The following is a 21,369-nucleotide window of genomic DNA, read 5'->3' on the forward strand; positions in this document are numbered from 1 at the left end:
TCAGACCATTATGCTTCCTAAGCTTTAAACACAACCAATGGAAATGTTGTGAACAAAGGATTATGTTGTAAATTTGCATACCTTCAGAATGCCATCGCTCCTCTGACGCACAGCCTCAACTGTGTGCCATTTGCCGTCACTGTATGATTTCTTCGACTTAAGGGTAGCGATACCAGAGCCAAGATCAAACTGTGGATGAAGGACAAAGTGAACATATGAATGTTACCAGAAGCTGCAAACTCAAAAGGGTTGTAAGAACAATTATAAAACATATGATTACACAAATTCAAGCAAAACAGATACATTAAATTCAAATGTATGCCAACAAGGGAGGGGGTATAATGCAAATCATATTGTGTTATGTGCAGTATCAAAAGACAAGAAGGATAGAGGGGAAAAATCAAAGAATTTGAATGTATTTTTCAAGGCAAGAGTTGCCTATAGAACACGCAATTGATTAAAGAAAAAGAGCTTCGTGGCTTAGAAAACATAATACATATTACAAATCATCCCAGAATACTATTAATTAGTACAGAATAATCTTTAAAAACATAAGGTCCGTCCTATTGAAGCTTGATTTGTGTGGCCACTTTGGGCGCATTTTAACCATTTACAAAAACAGTGTGGTGATGAGTGCTGAGTGATTAATTTATTCTCAAGATTTGCAATAAAATATATGAAACACCATATAAATACTATAAATTGGATGTATTATCGCATGTTAAATATATTTTTGTAAGTTGCCATGGTTCTCTCGTCCTCGTCGTCCGAAGGAATATTGGGAAACTCGCTCAGAAAACGGAACATGTCGGAACAATCACACTTTATGGTTACTTCATTGCCATACCCACGCTGACTGCCCCATGGAGCCTTCATCCTTCTCTCGTCAGGACTTCCGCTGTTGGATCGGGCGCATGGCGAGATCACGTTCACAGCATGTCTTGCCTTACGGGCTAGCACTTCCTGTAGCTGAAGGGGTTGGGTGGTTTGGAGTGTGGGAAAGGGGAAGAAGGAAGCGCTGACTTTGAATGTGAAAGGAAATGATGCAAGGAATGCAACAGCCGCCTCTTACATTTTTCAGATAAATGCCCCAATTTTAGCTTATTTTTCAGTGAAATTCATACCGCTCTGCCTGCCAGTGATGTGTGTGCAAACTTTTGAAAACCCATTAAAATGTCTGGTGGGTGACAACACTTTCAGATGTCGTCTGGAGTCCTCTATTGAAATATTCATGACGTTATGATTCTAAGGAGTGGGCAGATATAAAGAGTGGACCATCATTAATGGCCAATACAGGAGAATAAATGTGTTGAAAATAAATGAGGGGTGAATCATTGAATGGTGTGGGATGAATACGTTGTCCTGTCTAGCACAGATATCGAAAAATAAAGAGGGCCTCTCAAATACCTGGTATATTATCCTGCCACCTCTCATTTCAATGGACAGGAAAGAATCATCCTTCTCTACCAAGAAGAGCAATCCATCTTTGGCAAACGTCTTGAAGTCCAATTGAACGTCGCTCCTTTGCCGCATATGATAACCTTCACCACTCAAGATGGCATAACCACTTCCGTCAAAGCGGAATCCAGTCTTTGGTTGTAAGTTCACCAGCTTATCTCTGTAATGTAAATCATATTCCTTCAATTATCATTTTGGACACTCTTAAAATACAGTGTAACTCCTTTTCTGGCATGTTTGCTCAAATAGCCCTAAAAAATTAGTTAAATGTAGGAACGAAAATAGAAGCATCCACTTAGACACTCACAAAAGAGTAAAAATAAGACTCAAATGGAAGTTAATGTTATGAAATAATCTAATTTGCCGTTGTATATATACCTTTCCTTGACTCCGTCCATTGCATTATCAGCGTCATTAAAGTTCCAGAAGGAAACAGGGGTGTCTCCAATCATCAGTTCCTCCAGCTCCCCTTCAAATGCAGAATATTTGACATCTGGTTGCATTTTAAACATGACAGGGTAACTGCCAACAAAAAGTTTCGACAAATTCTGATCCAGATTCAGAATGGATGACTCTCCAGGCAAAACAACTGCATTCTCATGAAGTATCTCCTGTCCATCATTGGATTCCTCTCGGATTATCAGTTTCACACTTTTGCCGACTCTGTGAAAAAAATATAGCAATAAAATGAGTTGATATTTCCTTACAAGTACCAAAAATGATTTAACTTAGCACAGGTTTTTTTAATGAATTACACACTACCAAAAACATGAATTCTATAATATCTAGGTACAAGCTTCACAGGTAGACTTCATTAACAATATCTTTTCACCTCCATTATGAATAAACAGGTGATACACAAGGTGAAACAGAAAACAATTACCATTTACATATGTATTCAGAAATTCTTGGCATTACATAAGAAAGTGAGTATTGAATATTGTGAGAATCACATTAAAATGAGTGACTGGCAACGAACAATCAAATTGCTAATAATTAGCATGGGAAAGAAAATATATATTTTTAAACCAAGATGTCCCTGTCATGGTACATGCTTGCAGGGGCGCAGCTAGGAATTAAGGCTAGGGGGGGTTTCAGGTGCAAATAACACTAGGCTGCCTGGGGTAGTATACCCTCCAGGGGAAGCTGTAGGTGCTGGGGACCTCGGCCAGAAAAAAATGTAAGATAAATGGTTCAAAATGTTGAGTTTTACGGCCTTCTGAGGGATATTTTGTTAATCCTCGCACTATTCTAAAAGCAATATTAATCCAATTAAGTAAAATAGATTTAACTTAAAAATTTCTCTGAGCTCTGGGGGGGGGTTTTATCCCCCAAAACCCCCCCCTCGCTGCGCCACTGCATGCTTGAACTATGAGGCATCTCTTCAGAGCAATAAATACCTCAAAATTTGAAAGTAAGCTTGGCCACATATTATACAGGTAATGGCAGAAAATAAGATACCACATGCAGATACAAGATGTCATATCTCAAGTAACCAAATGGCGATGTATCAACTATCAAGTACAGTGCAACCACCCTGAATGAATGGCTAGGCACTACTCAACATAGTAAAAATTCACTAACTCTTGGTTAACTATGTGGTATTCCATTATAAAATAAATAAAACTCTTATAAAATAAGTGGTATAAGTAACTGTCTATATCCAGGAAATAGTAAAAATTATCAAATTGAAAGATTTCTCTAGCGCAATCATCAATAACTATGCAAGCGTGTACAAAAAATGGTGTTGTACCTCTTTCAAATAACAAATAAGTGAAAGAAAAATGGAAATTTAAGAACTCTACTGGCATTCAGGGTAATCATCCATCACCTTCAGATATAGCAAGTATTTGACAAAGCATGAGATAATCCAGCAAATGAGTAAAAATATTAGTATACCTTATACATATTTAAATTCACTTTTTGTCCATTTCACATTTTTTTAAATCCTAGCAACCTGATACTTATTTTGGACATGTTAAAGTGAGCTTAGACTTGCCTTTCTATGATGGCTTGGTACCAGACGTCATCTGCCACATACTTGTCACTAGCAATGCTCTGTGCCCCGGAGCCCAAATCAATCTTCAGTATTGGATAGCCATTCTCTATTTCCAGAGCCATGAAATCATCCTGAGGAAAACAAGAGGAAACATTCCTTGAGAAAACATGCACATGGCAGTGCATAAAAAATATTACTCAAGACAGATTATGGCCATTCTTTGGTACTTGTAATAAAAAGACCTACAAAACACAACTTATACAATTAAAATTACTGTCTTATCTTTCACTTAATTTCAATGAAGGTCTAAATTGAAAGGAAATTTTTCACAAAAGTTACCAAGTTGCAGAACAACTTACAGTTAAAGGCTAACATCTAACAGCCTAAAAATTCTTATACTGCAATGATATTTCAAACAGGTATCTGTTTTTAATTATTGACATTTAAAAAAATTTCAATACCTAAAACACATGATAGGCTAGCTAAAAGATTTTCAACAGACACTATTTACCATTTCATTAATGGTGAGTTTATCATTTTTTCATTTAAAAAAGCAGAGGACAAGGAATTGCTGTAAAATACATTACCGAAACAACTCTCCTCAACCTCTTCTTGGTATCAATCTCATTTCCAAGATACAGCACAAAGCCGTTTGGTTTGTCCGTCTTGAAATAAGTAGAAACTCTGGCAGATGTGCCCAGCTGTGCCAATCCCTCGGGGTTCCTCAGTTCCAGTGATGTGTTGGCATACATTTTGACTCCCACTTTGATCCTGATATTTAACAAAATAACAAACATGCTAAGAAAATGTGCCACACACCAGAGTGATTTCAAAGAAAAATTTTTGAAGAGTTGCAATAATTACTGTTTTTCCTTTGTCACTGAAAGGGGGTCAGATATCCGCATAAAAGTTCTAAGAACACATTTTTTTCTAAAGAACACCTTTACTGTATAGGAAAATTACTAACTTTTTATATAGATAAATGCTATTAATCCACTTGAAAACGTCCATTTGAAAAAAAATAGTTATGCCCTAGCCCTATGGCTTTATGGAAAAAAAATTCCTTCATATGGGTCTGAGAAAGGTTTTTGTTGCTTTGTCATGAACTCCTGGATTGGTTTCCAGGTTTCTTCCACATTGTAACTGCGGTGAAACTGATATTTCATCTCTGTGTATGCATGAGAAATCTATTTTCTACTGCAGAGTAGGGGAAACAGAGCCAGCACGACAACTGCACCTAACAACCAATGTCGTTGTTTTCCTTCCTATGGCAATGCTAATTAAAAGTTAAATTCATCTCCATTTTTGTCAACTCCAGTCACTAATACTTCGATGATTCACGTCGTCATTACAGCTATCTACATATATACATATATATATATAAGCCCTCCAAGAAGAGATAACTTTAGAAATTAGGAAAATTCAACATGGATATAGGAGAGAAGAACTGTTGGAAAATAAACGAATTAACATTGAATTTGGAGAAGTGGAGGTTAGGAGTGAACATATCACAAGATTATTAGATCAATACATGTATGTCTTTAAAATATTTTTTTTGGACAAAAAGAGGCTATTTTTATGCAAATTAGACAACAAATTTCAATCTTGAAATATCGTAGAGCTTTAATTATTTGTCCTGATGGCGATAGTCCAAAAAAGAGACAAATCAATCCATCAATGATTATTTTCTTAAAAAATTTGACTTGACATCTCTGCCAATTCCTCCACATCTTTTGCACCAATGCTGTTGAAAACCAAGTTGTTATGAGGAGAGGATTGGTAGGAAAAGAAGAATTGAAGAAATTGGGTAATGGAGGTGTTTGGGGGGACTGGCTGGGTAAGTGATACCCCAATCAAAAACAAACTTCAGATTTGAAATTGGACATTATGGAACATATTGTTTACGTAGAAATGGTCATGAACCACTAACGCTCCTTGCACATTACACGGTTACGCCCATACAGGAAAAAAACACACGGGGCTTTTTCTTTAGTCCACTGAAGAAGTCTACGAGACCTTTCACATTGGTCGGTTTAAACACGGGCATGGTTTTTAGCAGCATCGCAGCCGTCCAGTGCCACTGTGGCCACACGGCTACCATATCGTCTTTCTGCTTAATGATCCACGTAAAAAAATGCGCCCTTTCGCACTAAACGGTTTCAGTCGTGTGGGAGCTGTCTCCAGTACACCTATATGAAAATCAACTGGCCACGATTTAAAACCGTGTAATGTGTAAGGAGCGTAAGGAATCTTATAAATTATATTCATGACTACAACATTTTATTCCGACATAACTTGATAAAAAATTGAAAAAAGAACTAATCAACAACAGCAAGTGCAAAAGAATTCTGCAACGGCTATAAGATCATCCTACCTATTCACAGTGTCCCTGGCTAGAGCTAACTTCTTCTCCAAGATTCTTATTTGCTCCCTCAGGTCTTCGTGTGCTGCATCCATGCTGGACTGCCTCTCCCCAACCTGACTCATTAGCTTGTTGATGTCGGGAAGTAAAGTGCTCACCCTCTCAGCTGGAAATGATAAAAAAAAGCATGGCTGATAAAGAATTGTAATGAATAACGTGGAGAACTAATTTATATATAAAATTAATTTAAAATATATTTATATACGAGCAGAAAATCTTTCTGATGCCAATAAGAGTCAGAAAAGTGAGAAGCAGTTTTGTACCACAGTAACAGATAAAAGTGCAGGTTAGCATACATTGAACCTATTTTCAAGTTATTTTATCCACTTTCCAGTTTGAAGATCTCTCCAAGAAAACATTCCTAATTTATTTGAGTAATTAGCCTTTACAAATAGCTCCTTGATGAAGACTGAATCCAAATAATCAAATATGTAATAATTTCTTGTAAGGGAAATAATTTGCTTAACTAAGTGAAATTCTCACACAGCAAAGCCGATTAGATACAAAGTTATAGTAAATGGCTTTATTAGTTCTTTTTCTGTACCTGATTGGCTATTAATTTAAAGTAATTCTTGAACATAGTGTATGTACTGGAGGAATGCATAAGCAACCTTTTGGGTAGTTCCACATATAGTTTGCATTTTTCTTGCTGATTTATCAAGTTATGACACTAACAGTGGAAAAGTTATTGACTTCAAACCATTCAGTATTGCCAAAGCTGGTTTTTACTCCATATTCATACAACTTGTTAAATTCTTCAATCCAGTTAAAATAGTATTTATCGATAACTACTTCTCCTAAGTTTTCTTCATTTGATAAGGTATTAATAATCCTTATTTAAGCCAACTACTAGCTACCTGCTAGCAGCCTGCATCGCAGTGGCGCACATATCCTCGCCTCAAGGTCACCTCACACGGAGGTAGAGGGAACTAGAATGACATCACATGGGCTTTTCCCAGCATTCATACTTAGCCGTCGTGTTTTCGCGCACTTGAAAATTTTCACTTTTAATTTAATCGCAAAAAATAGATATCATCATTTAAAAATCTAAAAGTGTGAAATGCGTACTCCAGGAGTAATAATCTTCCAAATTAGGCAATAAAAAAATAATAGGAAACCACCCTATTTGAAGGCCTATCAAGAGGAAATCAACCTTTGGGATGATGACGACTACTCTGAAAAGACCAGATTAAAAAGGACATGAAAATAATGGGAGCAGAAGATGATCGGAAGGAAGATGGGTCATTCCACGTCAAATCACCCAGAAATTTTCAAAATGACACCCACCGACTCGGATTTTAATGAAATTTTTGTCACTAGCTACTATCACCTATCTAATAACCCATGTAAAATATTTCCACTCTCACTCTCAGAGTTTGCAAGATATGAGGAGTCAAAGTTTGAGATGTTTGCTCAGAAGTGGCGCTAGTGGGAGTCAAATTCCAGAGTGCAGGGCACAGGGTAAAAATTCATAACTCAGAAACCACATAATATATTTGAATGAAATTTTGACCCCTTGTCTATCCAAGTGCATAGCTTCCATAGTAATGTCTTTTATTCCCCTTGCATTGTTATGCTAGCCAAAATGATGTCAACAGTTGTTAATTAACCGATTTTTTTAGCTCAAAAACATTACTTCATATTTTCTGAATTATCACCAAAAGGCAGAGCAGTTAACTCATCCAATTTTTTTTTAAATTGAAGGTTAATATGTGCTCCAATATACTGTGAAATAAAAATGGTGGTGTTTTGACTGCCACTATGAGTATTTCAGGTTTTACTTTTTTTTCTGCCCCCGTGAGAGGGATTTTGGACACGTACTGTAAGATAATAAGTATAAGTGTATCCATACCTTCATGAGGATATATTTGAAATATTGGTCAGTAAATCTAAGACCAAACATGTAGTCTAGTGAATGTGGCTCTTGTTCATACAATTTTTTTTTATAACAATACTTGGCTTGTGGCAGCTGAGGGGAAAAGAGTCCAAATGGCTCAGAAATGTGAAATGATGCTTTTTCCTGGAATTTACCCATTTTTCAAGTGTTTAGCATATGGAAAAATTGGTATCAACATACATTAGACTCTTACTGTGCATTAAGAGGATAAATGGAAATACTAATTTAAATAAAATTATTTAAATAATACACTTCAATGTGTTTAAGGCATCTCCCGAACATCTCTGGAGGCTCTCTCGGGCAACTAAACGCTTTACGATACCACCAATTCCATCACATGGGGATTTTACATGGCTTATAGCAAAGAATGTCCATGATGCCATTAAAGAGAAATCCTGGTAATGCTTGCAAAGATTGAGATATTTTTTGCAGTTCTTGTACCGTCCTGCACAACCATCACTAGAGTAACTCAATTTTTTGACTAAAGCAAAATTTTCCTTCACAAAGCAAAATATTATTCTTTGGGTTCCATAAGCAAAAGCTACATCATGCTACAAATCATCTGACAAGATGCATAAACTGGAAATAATAAGCTGTTTCGTCAGGTGATCTCGAGTATAAATCACAACAGGGTGTACCGTGCAACTATCACTTGTCCAGTGATACCCTTGTGCCTCATCTTGGATAACATATGAATAGTTCTCATTGAAGTCAAAGAGAACAACTGCTTCATGGGGTCCAAGATTTTCTTTCATTTGCTTAAGGTAGTTTGCCTGTACCTTCGTAATAAATGAATGGGGCACCAGTTTTTCCACTCTTTCAATTAAAGTTAATCGGTACTCATCAAATGTCACAGTGAAGTTCACCAGTTGAGATCTGTCACGGGAAACCCACTGACTGTATGAAACTTCATCTCCGGGGTCACATTCTTCAAACTTTTTCAGCAGTAAGCTTTTCAATTTTTCACGTGAAGGACACTGAGAGCAATGTTGCAGTATACAGTCCCTATTTTTTCTAGAGCACACTAAATAACCAACTAGGTCCTGGCTTGTTTCCTCTATATTACAGGCATTAAGCAGTAAGTTGACATTTTAATGAATTGTGCAAACACACACTGAATGCGTTACAGGAGATCCTGCTACCACAAACCATTTTGGACCTAGGTTGCAGAATTTAGAAAAGCCTAATTTAATTCTGGGGAAGTCAAATTTAAAAGTGGAATACAATTCCTTCAAGTTAGCAAGTAATAATCTCTTCTGAACGTGTACATTTTTGGAGATACTAATGGAATCTTTCTTTCCAGGCATCATTCTGGATTACTCATCACTTTTATAGAAAGTCCTAACTAATTGTAATGTTTTATATTTGCCTTCCCTTTTCTCAATTCAGGTGCAGCCAATTTTCCATTGTCACTGCAAAGTTCTCTTGCTTGGCGGGCAGTGTACTCACTCACATGAAACTCTTCCATTACTTTCTTCCTGCTCCATAAAGTTGGTACCAATGATACTTTCCTTGATGAGTGCTTGATGTGTCAACTTTTTATTTGATTAAGTCTATGAGCACATCCATATCATGAACTTTCTGAAGTAGTTCTTTTGGCAGTTTTGGGTTATCCTTTTCTGGAGATAATTCTTTATCAAGAACTCTTTTAACTTTCCTTTTAAAATTACTGCATGCTGACTCTACTTTCAGGGGTGCCGACTTATAAAAAATATTGGGGGGGCCCATGTCGGAGGTCTTGCCCCGGGAAGACGTTAAATTCAAAGTGAGTCGCAGCACCGAAACACTATCTAATTCACACCACTTGATTCAGTTAACCTGCTTAACCTTATAATTATTTGTTTTAACACATTGTTGAATTTATTTTAAAAGGTAACTATCGTCAAACATGGGAAATAAAAATTACCAATATATTTTTGTGATTTCACGAAGCATAATATAACCTAATTATTTTCTTGAATTATTGAGGGGGCTCCACCCCCCCAAACGAATCTTTGTGGGGGCTCGGGCCCCCTCAGGCCCCATGGAGTCGGCGCCACTGTCTACTTTCCTTTTAGCGTAGGTTGACCTTCTGTGAGATGATATGCCATGAAATTTTAAAGGTGACTCCTCTCTATCTTGCAGCGTTCTGTTAAGTAGCTCAGTTGATTTTTCTGGGGATAATGTTGTTTCAAAATTCAAAATACTATCATTGCTGTCACTATCTACTTCTTCAACACCAGAAAGCTCATTTCCAAACCTGGAGTGTTTCTGTACTTCCTCCCTACATGGCTGGCATATTTTCATTCCTGGCACTAATTTCCGAAGAGTTGGGATTTTACAGGCCTTTTCTGCAAATTCAAGACTTAAATTTCTCAGTGATTTTGATATTTTCTTCTTGTGGCTCTTAAAAGGATCAAGACAATATATTTGGTAGGTTTCATACTTTTTCAAATAGTATATTCTGTGATGTTCGCAGACATTGGATAGGACTTCCCCAGGTACACCACTTCTGAGAGATAACAGCTGTTTTTCAAGTATACTCATGATCTCAATTTTGTTCAGTTGCACCACTGGTTTGTAGGTTTTTTTGAGGCAATCAGATGCGGTAACTTTTCCAATGCTGCACAGCTCAAAAATTTGCTCATTTTGATGCACAGTGGAGACACTAAACTTTTTTAATGTTGAAGTTCACAATGAGCAGCTTTGCCTAACTCATAGCACACACTATTAATGTACATGTAAAAATACACTGATCGTACACACAGAATAAACTTGGACACCCATGGAGCATCTTCACACAAGAAGATTTGGCAGAAGACTAAAAGTGGTACCCTAGAATCTATTTTGATTTATCATGCCCTCACTGTGATACATTGTAAAATTTTATTCTTCCTAATGTAGAGGTTGCACTTAATTCTCTTATTCCTTGGTAGATGGAATAACACTGAAAAGTGAGGCTGAATAGGTTTATTATTTCCAGTTTATGCATCTTTTCAGATGATTTGTAGCATGATGTAGCTTTTGCTTATGGAACCCAAAGAATAATATTTTGCTTTGTGAAGGAAAATTTTGCTTTAGTCAAAAAATTGAGTTACTCTAGTGATGGTTGTGCAGGACGGTACAAGAACTGCAAAAAATATCTCAATCTTTGCAAGCATTACCAGGATTTCTCTTTAATGGCATCATGGACATTCTTTGCTATAAGCCATGTAAAATCCCCATGTGATGGAATTGGTGGTATCGTAAAGCGTTTAGTTGCCCGAGAGAGCCTCCAGAGATGTTCGGGAGATGCCTTAAACACATTGAAGTGTATTATTTAAATAATTTTATTTAAATTAGTATTTCCATTTATCCTCTTAATGCACAGTAAGAGTCTAATGTATGTTGATACCAATTTTTCCATATGCTAAACACTTGAAAAATGGGTAAATTCCAGGAAAAAGCATCATTTCACATTTCTGAGCCATTTGGACTCTTTTCCCCTCAGCTGCCACAAGCCAAGTATTGTTATAAAAAAAAATTGTATGAACAAGAGCCACATTCACTAGACTACATGTTTGGTCTTAGATTTACTGACCAATATTTCAAATATATCCTCATGAAGGTATGGATACACTTATACTTATTATCTTACAGTACGTGTCCAAAATCCCTCTCACGGGGGCAGAAAAAAAAGTAAAACCTGAAATACTCATAGTGGCAGTCAAAACACCACCATTTTTATTTCACAGTATATTGGAGCACATATTAACCTTCAATTTAAAAAAAATTGGATGAGTTAACTGCTCTGCCTTTTGGTGATAATTCAGAAAATATGAAGTAATGTTTTTGAGCTAAAAAAATCGGTTAATTAACAACTGTTGACATCATTTTGGCTAGCATAACAATGCAAGGGGAATAAAAGACATTACTATGGAAGCTATGCACTTGGATAGACAAGGGGTCAAAATTTCATTCAAATATATTATGTGGTTTCTGAGTTATGAATTTTTACCCTGTGCCCTGCACTCTGGAATTTGACTCCCACTAGCGCCACTTCTGAGCAAACATCTCAAACTTTGACTCCTCATATCTTGCAAACTATGAGAGTGAGAGTGGAAATATTTTACATGGGTTATTAGATAGGTGATAGTAGCTAGTGACAAAAATTTCATTAAAATCCGAGTCGGTGGGTGCCATGCCTGGGTGAACTGACATGGAATGACCCAGATCCAAAGAGATTGGGAAGAGTTTTTGGAGAATCTGACAGCCTTCTGAGCTTTGAGAGGCCTAATAGGTAAGGTAAGGTTTACCCCCCCCCCTCATGTGGCCTGGTGAGCTTCATTCGGGCATACCGTCAAAGCCCATGCACAAATCTTGTGAGCCTATCCCTCCTTTCCTGATACCTTTCTCTCCAGTCCTCCCTGTCCCCCAAACCCTAGTTTTCCTCAGTGTGCCCCAGGCTGAAGTGACCGCTCTTCAGACTAAGAGAGTGAATATTTGAGGGAAAATATCTCAGGTAAGTCTCAGAAAACCCAAATTTTGGAGAGTTGAGACTTAGAATAATGGTAAGGATCATTGGGTTCAACCAAGCTGAAAATTTGGAAGATAGAAACAGTAAAATGCTCACCCTGGTTCTGCACATGGTAAATGTCCTTGCGTGCATTGTCTATGGATTTGGGAATCTGCTTGGCCTCCTTCAAGTCATCTGGCACACTGAGTGCAATGTTGGCAATTTTCTCAAGAGCATCCTTAGCCAGAACCTCTGCCTCTTCTGCAACATTAGCAGCTTCCGTGGCCATTGACTCAAGTGGTTCGCTGGGAATACTTGAAAGAGCGCTGCAAATAAATAGACACCTCATATCACATAATTAGGTCTTCTTTAAAAGTAGACTATACCTCCGCTACATAATCAACTCAGGGGAAATGAAGATCATTTTGATCAACTGAAGTCATTTAATTTGAAAAGGTTCAAAAAGCTTTAATAAAGGCTCAATAAAATTGTACACTTCTATTCTAAGCCTAAATTTTCAAAATAATGATGATTTCAAAGGCTTGGCCGTAACATCTTCACTAACCAGTAGATAGATTAGGGGATTAAGGGTTGCAAGTTCCTGATTATTCCCCCAGAGTGCTGACTCTACCCAATGGCAATGTCAAAAACGTGGAATGGGAAATGAAACTCACAAGCAGCTGACGGACTGTGGCCGAGTACAAAAGCGTTTCACAGTGTTCTGATCTAACCACACTTCCCCCCTCATTCCCTTACCTCTTCACACTCTTGTCCACCGTGTCAGCATAATCATTGAGGTCCTTCACTTGCAGGATGTTCTGCTTGGCTATTTCAAGGTTGGGGGTCAAGTGAGCCTGAGCTGCCTCCAGCGTTCCCCTCGCATCTTGCAAGAGTTTTGAAGATCTTAGGTCTGATTCACCAGTACGCTCCCCTAATCCCTCAGACTGGAAAAAAAATAATCCATCCATCATCAATCCTACAGTTTTAGTATTACAGACCAGCAGCTAATACGCCAATATTTAGCCAACAAGGTATTATGAGTCAAAAATATTTCCCTACACATAAGTTGGTAGTGCCACATATACTTAAGGACAATTTTTTATTTGATCTACTGCTCTATGTTATTCCTATGCCATGGCCATGAAAATCGAAATTTCATTTACTATGGTAAACAGAATTCCTCTCCCCTTCACAAGCATACCAACAGGAGTCATGAATACTTCCTTCCTCTATCTGCTAATTTTAAATCCATTCCTAAGCCATAAACAAGGTGGTACATACATTAGAAAGTCATGTTCACATATTCTGTGGGCAATCTTTCGATGGAAAACATGGAAAGATCTCCATTTAACAAATTTGATGAGACATGGTGAATGACTTCTTCATTTCACTTCATTGCAGCTGCTAACTTTGTGATTCGCATTTTTAATTTAAATAATTAATTGCACATCCTGCGAGGACGCAACCCACACATCACCTTATGCTTGACAAAACCATTTGAAATGAAGTTGCCATTTTCATGTCCCATGAAATTAGATAATTGGAGATTTTACCAAATTATCCAAGGAAATGTTACAGACAGAAAATGTGTATAAGATTTTCTTATTTATACATCACCTTACGTATGGCTAGAGACATGCATTCTTTTACGGCCAAAAGTGGTGTTATTTTACGCATTATTTTGATGGCAACATAAAGGATACTACTTAATTGCCATCCTTGCAGTAGATTAGCTAACAGTTTTGCACACCATTTACCATGGTAAATATAAGCAAAAACCTGGCACTATTGACATGATGCACAGTTATATCTTTTAACGAAAAACATGACAAAGGGGTTGGTCCTTACAAATTCCACAAGTTATTGAAAATTTGAAAATAAAACCATTCAGATCCTCAGTTTAACGGGGAAACATCGTTTAAATATGCTTAGGTATAACATTAGTGGTAACAGCATGAACTAAAGAATGAAAGATGATGAAAATTGCACTATAACTGTTCGAAATCGCAAGAAAATGATATTCGCCTATTCGTGGAAAAAACCCTGAATTCATGTTTAAATTTGCGTTATCAAATTCATGCCCTTAACATGTCCCTACTTATGGCTTAGAAATGGATTTAAAATTAGCAAGTAGAGGGAGGGAGTATTTATGAGGTTTTACAGAGGGTGAGCCATCAAGCTTATGGAAAGCTGGCAACACTAAAGCATGGAGACCAAATTTTACATCTTTGTGAGATCAAGGTTCATCCAATGAAGGATGGGCCGAAGGATTTGCTGAGTCAAAAACAAATTCATTCAGTCATCAACTTGGCCTACTAGGAGATTTGAAGTAAATGACAGCGTGGCATTTCAATTTCCCTATTAATTATTACCATATCTGTGGCATTGTTAGCAGCGTTCCCAGCATCTTGGGCAGCCTGCATGGCATCAGCAATGGCAACAACAATGTTCTTGTATGCATTGGCAGCAGCAACAGCATTTTCAGAAGTGTTGCGGGTATCAGACAAGAGGTCATACAATTCAGAGGCCTGTAAAGAATTGAAGCCACATTAAAATCAATCTAGAAATAAACAACCAAGAGCACTGAACGTAGGTTTTTGCAGCAAGAGGCATCGCTGCTCCCAGAAGCCGTTAGCAACGACCCAAGAGCACCTTTTAAGTAAGGATGCCTTGGTTCCACTTTTTTTCAGTTCCAGTCTGATTCTTGGCTCCAGCTCTAGGCTCAAGTTCTTTACTTGGAACTCAAATGCCTAAGTTTTTAATAAAAAAAGGAGCTTTTGTCCAATTAATATATGTACTCATCTAGGGTAATATTAATTGCGTATTTGAGAAAGCTTCCTTATTCTATTGCTGAAAACATCATAAGTCAATCAGAACCATTGTTAAGAATGATTATAATGCCCATCCTACAATCAGAGCAGAGGATGGTCCTTAACATTGATTTGTTTAATAATGAAAGGACAGGCAGGAATCATGAAACTCAGGCCAGCTCATATCTAGCTAAAGTGATATGCACCATGGTAGGTTGTAGATTCTCTGTCTTCTCTGTCTATGGTCATATAATAGCAAGAATATTCTCATAACAATATTAAAGACCCATATGAAACTACCAGGTAGGGCTTCTTCATCAGTGTCCTTCAGTGAGGGGACTTCACTATGGCGAGTATGATATTTACCCATTTCCTCTGCTCGCCCTTTTCAGAAGATGAAGCTTAATGAAAAAAGTGCAGTTCACCCTTCTTTCATCCATTCTAAGGTCATCTGCTGAAGAACACCAGAAGATCTGAGGAATTGTTTCTTCCAATATTTGTTCAATTAGTAAGCTTGAATATTCTTTTTTGGCAGATAAATATCATGTCACATTGCAATGCTGATATCGCATATTCCTCGTTGTTATGTATATGCTAAGTGTTATTAGAAAATGTATGATAAAGTCTCATGTTCTGAAAACCTTATTTATAGTCTGGCGTTCTGTTTTAAATAGTTCTAATATAATTAACAAAATTAAGAGAAGGAATTTGTTACATTACCCTTGTCGAAAGTTCTTCGGCATGAGTGATGGCCCTCTCCGCTGGTTCCTTCACAGACTTCAGCTCCTCCTCCTTCTGCTCAATCGTCTCATTCATCTTCTTATTATCCTCATTCAGATCATCAATTATCTTATCTGCAGAAATAGAAGATTTCATTTGTAGATGAGAGAAACAGAAAATAAACACACTGATTCCAGCCTGACTTCCTCAAAATTACCAGAGAAAAGACCTCACAAAGCACCAGAATAAGACTTTTAAACTAAAATATGGAAAGCTCATGATGCAATACATGTTGAATTTTAGGATTTCTGTGAACTTTGTACTCACATACTCATTGACTTTATTATGCAAATTCAATACAAACATAGTTATCAATTATGATCTTAACCCTTTCCTGCTGAACGCCAAGTGGAGCTGACGGGCATTTACATTCTTAGAAGACCTGACCTTAGGTACAGCTATCGTGGATTTTTCAACGCAAACGACGGGACGTCATCTCTAGCCTATGTGAGGGAAGAGAAGTGACTGCTGAGGTAGCAATTATCGGATGCATTCAGGACCGGCCTGTCTCACAGCTTAGCGAGACCTTAGGGCCACTCATCGACAATGGGGAACATGCACAATTTTGTCAAAGTACTAGAATAAGAAGGTCCCTATCTCAAATATACTCACCGAAAATTTTGCAGATGAATAATGTTTTTTAGCTGAGTTATGAGTCTTTGAAAATCAATCTTCATCGGCTGCTTGAAAACACGACGTCATCGGAGCGTGACGTCATGGCACGGAATCCACTGATGACAGACTGAGGAAGTGGATAAAAAATCGGTCTATGCAGGGGCTCAAATAAAAACTTGGGGAAAATAATTGCTGTTTTAACGTCAAACAGTAGATTGTGAATATGTTGGGTTGCCAAGACGTTATTGAAACAAATGAAGGGGATTCTTTGGTGAGATTTGGAAGGAATCACTATTTTTCAGAAAATCAGCCGCCATATGGAAGTCGACCAAAAGTAAACTGTCGTATTGTGTTTTCTTAAATCCCTATTAAGTCAACTTGTTCTTTGAGGAACTTACTACGAAGCTCGTTGATGATTTTTACTTCGATATATTGCAATCAAGAGTCTGCCCTTCCACTTTCTTAGCGATGAGAATGGTGTACCGTGCGATGACGTCAGAGGGCGTTTCAGGTCACGTGACATCAAGTGATATTCTATCACATTTAATAAGCATTTAATGACGTTTGTGTATTGCTAGGAGAGTTTTGGCTTATATCTTTGGACTCGTGAGAAAATCGTCTATTCAATAAGACTTACTAGCATGATGAGCAAATTTCATGCATGTTCCCCATTAAGGCCGACCCTCCCACTCATTTACGATCATCCTCACACAAGGAATCCATTGCGAAATGATTATATTGACATTGGTTTTTGCAATGATATATTTTATTGCATACTATAATTTTTTTATTCTTTGAAATGAATTCTTGTTCTGTGCATAGGCAACTTTTAAATGAAATTCTAGTGTTAAAAATAATGCACTTCTGGACTTAGTAGTTTATGGACACCTACTTTTTTGTTATTAATGCTAGAAATCTATTTAAAATTCCACACTGCTTAAAAAATGTTGGCAATTCTATTAGAAGAGTCAATTATAGAAAATCAAATGCAATATTTGGTTGAAAAAAACACTGGTAACACAATAAGGTGACCATTCGTGCTAAGATGGGGTTAGAGGGTGCAGTCCAGTGATTGGGGTAAAGGAGTTGGGCCCCAAATTGAAAGTACGAGAATACCAGGTTAACTTGACCCCAAAAAAGAACTCCACACAGAGAGGTTTCAAATATTCTCATGCTACTCGTAGCACAGAAAACGTTTTACTATTGTAGGCACTGGCAGGAAAGGGTTCAAAAAATGATAAAAAGGAATTCTCAGGAATAGAAAATTTTGTGTGCTAATTCAAATTAAACATAATCAGTAAGACCATGTATGCAGAATTAGAATGATTATCAAGCATTGGATTGGGAGACAAAATTTTCTGCAAATAGTCAAACAAGCAAGCAACTAGCAATCAGCGCCTAGCTCTGTGGAATGAACTGCAACCACATTAGAAAACATGTCTTAGTAGATAGTATCTGGATTGATGAAGTAGAATTTTTCAAATCGAAGTGAAAATCCTGGCATTTTCCTCCAAGCAAATTCCAGGATTTTGCATTGACATTGCTTTATTTTATCCTTAAAATCTAATACATTAGCAAAAACAGCAATTAGAGAATTGACATAGATTATCATAGCATCTGCTTAATGATTAACTAGCCAACCCCTTTAACTTATGGTAATCTTAAAATCTACTTACTCAAATTTAGGAAATTGTCGTTCGTTCGACCAAGAATATCAAAGGATTTTTTGAGATAATCTTTGGCTTCTCCCATCGAACTTTCAGTCTCTTTGGTCATGTTATTTACAGACATAACTTTGGGAGCAAATTTGGCATTTCTGAAACAAGAAATAAAAGCAATAATGTGTGAACGTTTCTTTGATGATGAGAGAGATTTGAAACATGTCCCAACCAGTCTTCAGCCGCCACTTACCTATTCTGTAAATTCAGTGCTTCTGCTTCAGTATATTTCTTTTCAGCCATGGCACTGTTGTTTCTCAAGTCATCCAGTTTAGCATCAAACTCCTCAATTTTCTTGCGCAGATCTTCAAACTCCTTTGACTGATTGAACATGGGCACATTAAAGTCCATCATACTGTCCAGGACTTCCTGAGATTTCTCCAACTCTTCCCTAGCTTTTTTATGATAAGGCTCAAAGTCAATCTCCTGGATTTCTTTGAGAATGTTTTGTGCATCGATAAGAGCGTAGTCCACCTTAGGTCCTAAACAAAGGGAAATATACAAGTGGTGAAATCAAAAGAAAACGGAAATTCCTGCTTAGGCACTAAAAAGTAACATAAAGCTGAATATTTTTGTACAACCTCCACACAATTAATAAAATCCTTTATTTAGAAATGCAAGACATAAATATGCACCACAAAGGCAAAATTCGGAGACTTGGCCATAAATTAAATCATATTATGACAGAGTTCTGGGTTAAAAATCTAGGGTAAACACAACATTTTAATGGCATAAATCAGCATCATTGCCAGCATTTCGAAACAATGATACTGATTAAAACCAGCAGCATTTTATGCTCACAAGATATTTTGGCAAATAAAACATTATGCTATATTTCTTGGAGTTTGTATTTGGAAAAGAAATCCTTGTTTACCTTACTGGGAAAAGTATACAATATGAAGAAAACTATGTTCAAGTTTAAACAGTGATATCTTGTATGACGTGAGGTACGATGTGGTGGAAATTCTTAATATTATTAAAATTGGACATTGCAATATTTCCACTGCGTTTTATTTTGACACTACACGTTTCGTTGCTACACTTGATAAAGCTGTTTGAAACAACGAAACGCGTAGTGTCAAAACAAAACTCAGTGAAAATATTGCAATGTCCAATTTTACTAATAATTTAATCAGTGACCTCAAAGAAGGGGGAGAGTGCCTTACCTGCACCGCCTTCCAAGCTGTTGGCCAAGCCGCTAACTTCGAGCACAATGCCTGTGGCGCCCTCAACTGCTCTCTCAATCAACTCCTCAACTTTGAGTGCCTCACTGCGAACTTCATCACCCTCCTGCTTGGCGCGATCACTTCTACTAACAGCATAATCCACCTTTGCGCAAATGAAATTTTGGACGACACTTATACATATCAGTAGATCTAAGATTCGGTGACTCTCTTTTGAAAATAAAATAATGCTGTTAAAAAAGCTGCACAAACGTTTAAACCTCAATCAGACATACATTGTTTTCATTCCATTTTTAGACATTTTGCCATTACATAATTATGAATAACTAAAAACAGCGATTGGGCTATAGGCTCCATTAGGATTCATATTTAGATTCAGAGTACATATTTTCATGCATGCGATCATTTTACCATTAATGAGAACTTCAAGTTTTTATAACCCAATCAAGTCTCAATAAAGTGTCTTCAAATACTTTGAAAAATAACAAAATGAATTACTCATTATACAAGTCACAAATGTACCACCAAACTTAAGTGATAGATGACTTCCCTTGACAGCAATAGGGTAGTTTCCTTCATCAAAGAAAACGAAAGGCATTGATTGCGATTCGTTACCCACCATTAGTGTATTCATAATACACAAATTATTTGGTTTTTGAAATACCGGTTTAGACGAATGGCAAGGGTCAAATTTTATCCTCATTTGAAAAAGGCCAGATTGGCACCCATGCGATTCCACTCCGCATGACGTCACAGGGACCTAGTTTCTACACGAGAGGATAGGAGTTATACATCGTCTGAGGTTACCTATGCATGCATTAGGCACAGAGCTCAGGGAAACATGTCTTAATAATCACCTATTAAAACTGGCTAAGTTCGGAAAGTTTTCTTCGTTTGATAAGGTATTAATAAACCTTTTTTAAGCCAAGCGCTACCATCCAGCAAGGTACTCAGCTATCCGCTAGCATCCTGCGACGTATCAGCGCTAAGCCTCGCCTCAAGGTCACCTCACCGGGCGGGAGGGGGAACCAGAAATACGACGTACGAAGATATTTCCCGGCATTCATACTTAAGCGTCGCGTTTTCGTGCGCTTGAAAATTTTCACTTTTCATTTAATCACGAAAAATAGATGTTGTCATTTAAAAATCTAAAAGCGTGAAATACGTACTCCAGGAGTAATAATCTTTCGATTAAAGCAATAAAAAAATAATAGGAAACCACCCTATTGCATATATGCTGTACGCTGCATTCCATGATAGTAAGGATTTTTAAATACATAAAAAATAATAAGTCAGATCGAAAGATACCAGCCTTTAAACAATATCAAAACAAGCCACAAGGGAGTATCACTGCCATTAAGTTATCCCACAACAAGATGACACAAGATTTGTAACGATGAAAATCTTGACCTAATTAACGAGTTTCAAAATTTTTCTTCAATCATATAATGTATTATTGAAAACAATCAGTTATGTTAGTTTTAAGCGAGGGATTTCCCTTTCAGAAATGAAATAAAAATGTGGCAGAATACAATTCTGATTGATGCATAGGATGCATGGGGCCCAGCTATCGCAGAGCATCATGGAAATTTCAAGAGCATTAATATGGAACCAGAGAGTGTTAAACTGGAGCAGGGTCTCAAAATATAAACAAAGCTCATCAGAACAGTTTTAACCTGGGAGTAGGTTTTTTACTTATATTCTCAGGAATCAACAAAAACTAACAAGAATAATATTTATTCTTTTTTTCATCATAAACATACCATTTTATTAAATTTCAAATAAATAATGAATAAGTGTTCAAAAGATACTCACAGCACGGTGAAGGTTCCTAGATGCTTCTTTAAGGCTTGCAAGGTCATTTTCTAATGGCTGCAAGTCAATTCTCATTGGATCCAGCAATTCTACTTCAGGAGTCAATTCCCACACTGACTGATTTATATACTTGAGCCTCTGTGTGGTGAAAAATCCTAGTGCTATGGTCTGCAAGAAAAATTAGCAAACAATTACCT

The 21,369-nt window shown here is 37.1% G+C and overlaps 1 protein-coding gene across 1 annotated transcript in view; it reads right to left on the reverse strand.

The window, feature by feature from the left end:
- Window positions 1-21,369, reverse strand: part of LOC124158532 (laminin subunit alpha) — a 115,621-nt gene that overhangs the window by 13,999 nt on the left and 80,253 nt on the right. Inside the window, exons 36-49 of the mRNA XM_046533669.1 lie at window positions 21,173-21,340; window positions 19,340-19,502; window positions 18,367-18,655; window positions 18,132-18,271; window positions 15,781-15,914; window positions 14,623-14,778; window positions 13,007-13,194; window positions 12,368-12,576; window positions 5,832-5,985; window positions 4,045-4,228; window positions 3,458-3,588; window positions 1,837-2,121; window positions 1,408-1,618; window positions 82-189 (exon numbers count right to left, since the gene is read on the reverse strand). Coding sequence (XP_046389625.1) covers window positions 82-189; window positions 1,408-1,618; window positions 1,837-2,121; window positions 3,458-3,588; window positions 4,045-4,228; window positions 5,832-5,985; window positions 12,368-12,576; window positions 13,007-13,194; window positions 14,623-14,778; window positions 15,781-15,914; window positions 18,132-18,271; window positions 18,367-18,655; window positions 19,340-19,502; window positions 21,173-21,340 — 2,520 coding nt within the window. The remainder of the gene's footprint in view (window positions 1-81; window positions 190-1,407; window positions 1,619-1,836; window positions 2,122-3,457; window positions 3,589-4,044; window positions 4,229-5,831; window positions 5,986-12,367; window positions 12,577-13,006; window positions 13,195-14,622; window positions 14,779-15,780; window positions 15,915-18,131; window positions 18,272-18,366; window positions 18,656-19,339; window positions 19,503-21,172; window positions 21,341-21,369) is intronic.

The sequence above is a fragment of the Ischnura elegans genome, chromosome 5 (assembly GCF_921293095.1).
Source record: "Ischnura elegans chromosome 5, ioIscEleg1.1, whole genome shotgun sequence".
In the NCBI taxonomy this organism is placed as follows: domain Eukaryota; kingdom Metazoa; phylum Arthropoda; class Insecta; order Odonata; family Coenagrionidae; genus Ischnura; species Ischnura elegans.